The 3,459-nt window shown below is 42.5% G+C and overlaps 1 protein-coding gene across 1 annotated transcript; it reads right to left on the bottom strand.

The window, feature by feature from the left end:
• Nucleotides 1–206: 206 nt before the first annotated feature.
• Nucleotides 207–923, bottom strand: LOC112730119 (F-box protein At2g35280-like). The gene has a single exon (XM_025780225.1). The coding sequence runs from the start codon at nucleotides 921–923 to the stop codon at nucleotides 207–209; it is 717 nt and encodes a 238-aa protein (XP_025636010.1).
• Between the last annotated feature and the right edge of the window lie 2,536 nt (nucleotides 924–3,459).

Here is a 3,459-nt window from a genome sequence, read left to right as displayed (position 1 = left end):
AACATCATGTTCATTATTCATTATTCATTATACCAAAACTTCAAAATATTAATGAAAAACATAAATAATAACCCAATATAAAAAAAATAGCCGGACAAAATGATATATAATAATAACATAACTACATAGTAGCAAATCATAGTCTGACCGAAAATGCACACACGGAGCATGATCATCACCTCCATAATTGGGGTTTAGAAAACTACTTAAACGTAAATAGTCCCTAAGAACTTCCGCACCTTGTATTCGGCCAGGCATTGCACACACGATACACTGGAAAAATTGCTCACATCATCCATGGTTCCGCAGGTACGGCAATTGCCGGAACGGCATGACACGGGCTCTTCTGGGTCCGCCGGGGGTATCTCCGACCACGGGCCCGCGAACACCTGCGTGAAGACCTCTCTGCACCTTTCGACTGTGCCGGACTTACGGATCACACCGAAAAATTTGAATCCACGGCGGATCTCATTCTCGTCCTTGTCACCAAGCGACAGTAGCAGCATCGCAGAGATGTAGCAGGCCTCCACATCGCCCAACTCTGCTGCCTCGGTCAGGGTCTGTATACCACCTCTGCGGTGGCCACACCAAAATAAATGAGCCATCCCTACGCGGAACAGAGCGGCCGGATTCCACGCTATGGTGCATCGACGCAGAAATGTCATTGCAGGCCGCCCAGAGTAGTCTAGGAAGCAATCAATCGGCAACACCGACACCAAGGCATGCCTGTACACGGCGTCGGAATTGCATGCAGATGCAAATAACTTGCAACTCGTCTTCATGTTGAACAGATCCTGAATCGAATTCCATGCAACCATCGTGGCAATACTCGACCATATTTCGCGAGGAAGAAGATTCGGCAGACATTCGTGCTGAACGGATACGTCCACTTTCATTTTGCCCTTCTGGGAACTTCCAGCCATTTGCAAGGACTTCGTGGAGGGATTATTGGAGATTATAAAAAGGATGGACGAATTTGTAACTGACGCCCTGACCTTGTGGCATTTTTTCTTTTTAATATACTGCCATTTGTGGTTCAGTACTGGATACGTTTCCCTAGATGTTTTCTTCATTTACCGATGCATCCAGATAGTATAATAATTATAATGATATTGATTAAAAAAGCATTTATCGTATCCATAACATTGCTTCAGTTTTTTCAAACTATATTAAATTCAGTCATCCTTGGAAAACTGTATCTTATGAAAAATGGGCATCCACATAAGATAGGATAAGATATTCTTATCACAACAAATTGCAATTTATAATGGAAATTAATTCTTGATCAAGATTAATTTTAAAAATATAATAAATTCATTAAAATTTTAATAGTGGTGGATAAGACATACGTTAGTACTTTTTTATTTGCTGGTGCAAGTACACCCCTATTCCTGTACTGCTGTACATATAGTCCATTCACCCCTACTCCTGAACATAAGGTCCGCGTGCAAGTAAACATCGACTGCTGTTGCACCGTTCTAGTTGCTTTATTTGTTTACTCTTCCATTTCTTAGCCTCCAGGTGAGAGAAAAATCCATAAACTGTATTCCACCATCAAGCCTAACCCCCTCTCCCTCTGCAAGGTCTACCAGATCTCCTCTAACAGTCGGATGGCAATGTGAACAGAAGGTGGGTGGTACGTCGTCTTTAGGGGGAGGACACCCGGAATATACCCCAACTGCGAGACGGCATCGGCTCAGGTGGAAGGCTTTCCACGGAACCTGCTTCTTCGTTACTGGAGTTACCAAGAGGCCATGAACGCCTGGAACGACTACTTCCAAGGGACTGTATCACCTGTTCTGGGGCTAGGCAGCGAGCTCCCGCCGGAGTCAGAGTTCAATCGATTCGGTCAAGGTGGACGGCACGAGGCGACGGTAACGACGACTTCGCCTGTTCCGGAGCTGAGCAGCGAGCACCCGCCGGCGTCGGAGTTCAATCGATCCGTTCACGGTGGCCGGCACGATACGACGGTGACAACGACTCTCACGGCAGTACCAGGTGAATCTGGTAAGCAAAAAATGTCTTCTTGCGACCCCCACGTCTACTCACTTGCGTCGGTATCAATGTGTTGCTAACAAAGTTACATCACTTGCAGCTAGCCAACCGATTGAGGACCTACAACAGGCCGTTGCGTCGATCGAGTACCGTGTATCCCAGATCGAAAGAGAGAGACAAGAACTCAAGACTCAACTGGGAGAAATCATACGGCAGCTGGCCGACATTTTGCTGGATAGGTAAAGTCCCAGGTCTTAGGGGTCAGTGCAACAACAGGATGGAGACACTGTAAACTGACCCCACCCCTCTCCGGCAATGTATGTTTAGGTCTAGTATTGTACTGTTTAGGCCCAACGCCAATATTGAACTATTCTGGTGTGTTTGTTTTTTTTATATTCGGCTTGGTCTATTAGCTAATGAAGTTATGAAATAGTGCTTCTATCGAAGGTTATGCGTGTGAGCGTTTAAAAGTTAAAACACGGTGATATGCATCGGTTCGAATATGTCATTTTTCTGACCCACGAAAGCGAGAATTTACAAAGCCACCAAACTCAACCACCCGAATCATTAGCAATGAAATACATTCAACTTTGGTTACAACAAAGCTTCATTTGAACATAAACAGACTAAAGAAATGCAACATGTAACAACCCGAGTTTTCGAGTACGCGAGATCTTTTCTGAAAGTACGGAAAACTCCGGAAGATCAGTAAGGGAAAAACCTTTGATATATCATCAAGTATCTCAATCCTCATTTTCATTATGTTTTCTTTAAGCTAGAACCTTTTTCGAGGCAAGCTCGATAACGCGGTCACGAAGAACCTAGTTTTTGAACCGTATCGGTTAGGAGTTTTGATTCGATTTTTCGTAAATAGTCTTCGTTTGACAAACCAGACTCGATTTATGAGTGAAGAGAGATAATAGGATGATATTATCATTATATTAGTATTAGAAGCTTCTTGAATAATATTATAAGGTTACCTGGTCAGTTTTAGTTAAAAACAGAAAATCGGTTTAACCGGGTTCACAGTTTACTGGTGCATCTTAGCACCAGCACTCTCTGATGACTTTAGCAATGCTAAGACCTCATTATACATGTTTTATTCTCATAATAAATATATTACTAGTGTCATTTATGCTAGTAGCTCAGAAAATAATTTTTAGAGATGTTTTTACAAGTGTTCCGATACATCTAGTTTTAGTAGTTATACACCTGAGATATTTTAATATTATTTTAATCCACCTCCAAGCCAACCAATCACAACTCACCCTATACCCCCAAAAACCCCAAGGCTGCCTCATTTGCTCATTGTGGCCGAAAATCATCAAGAGAGAAAAGAGAAAAACTTTCATGAACACTTAATCTTCAAAGCTTGATTTCTTATGAACTAAAACTAAAATCAAAACTCCGATTTCACCAAAATGATCCTCTCTTCTTCCTCTACATAACCGTGTAACTTATCAA

This window comes from Arachis hypogaea, chromosome 12, assembly GCF_003086295.3.
Source record: "Arachis hypogaea cultivar Tifrunner chromosome 12, arahy.Tifrunner.gnm2.J5K5, whole genome shotgun sequence".
NCBI classification, from domain to species: domain Eukaryota; kingdom Viridiplantae; phylum Streptophyta; class Magnoliopsida; order Fabales; family Fabaceae; genus Arachis; species Arachis hypogaea.
The sequence above is the reverse complement of the archived record's forward strand: the minus strand, read 5'-3'. Positions and strand labels throughout refer to the sequence as shown.

Coding starts and splice junctions, on each gene's coding strand:
- LOC112730119 (XM_025780225.1), bottom strand. CDS start 923: ATGGCTGGAAGTTCCCAGAAGGGCAAAATGAAAGTGGACGTATCCGTT.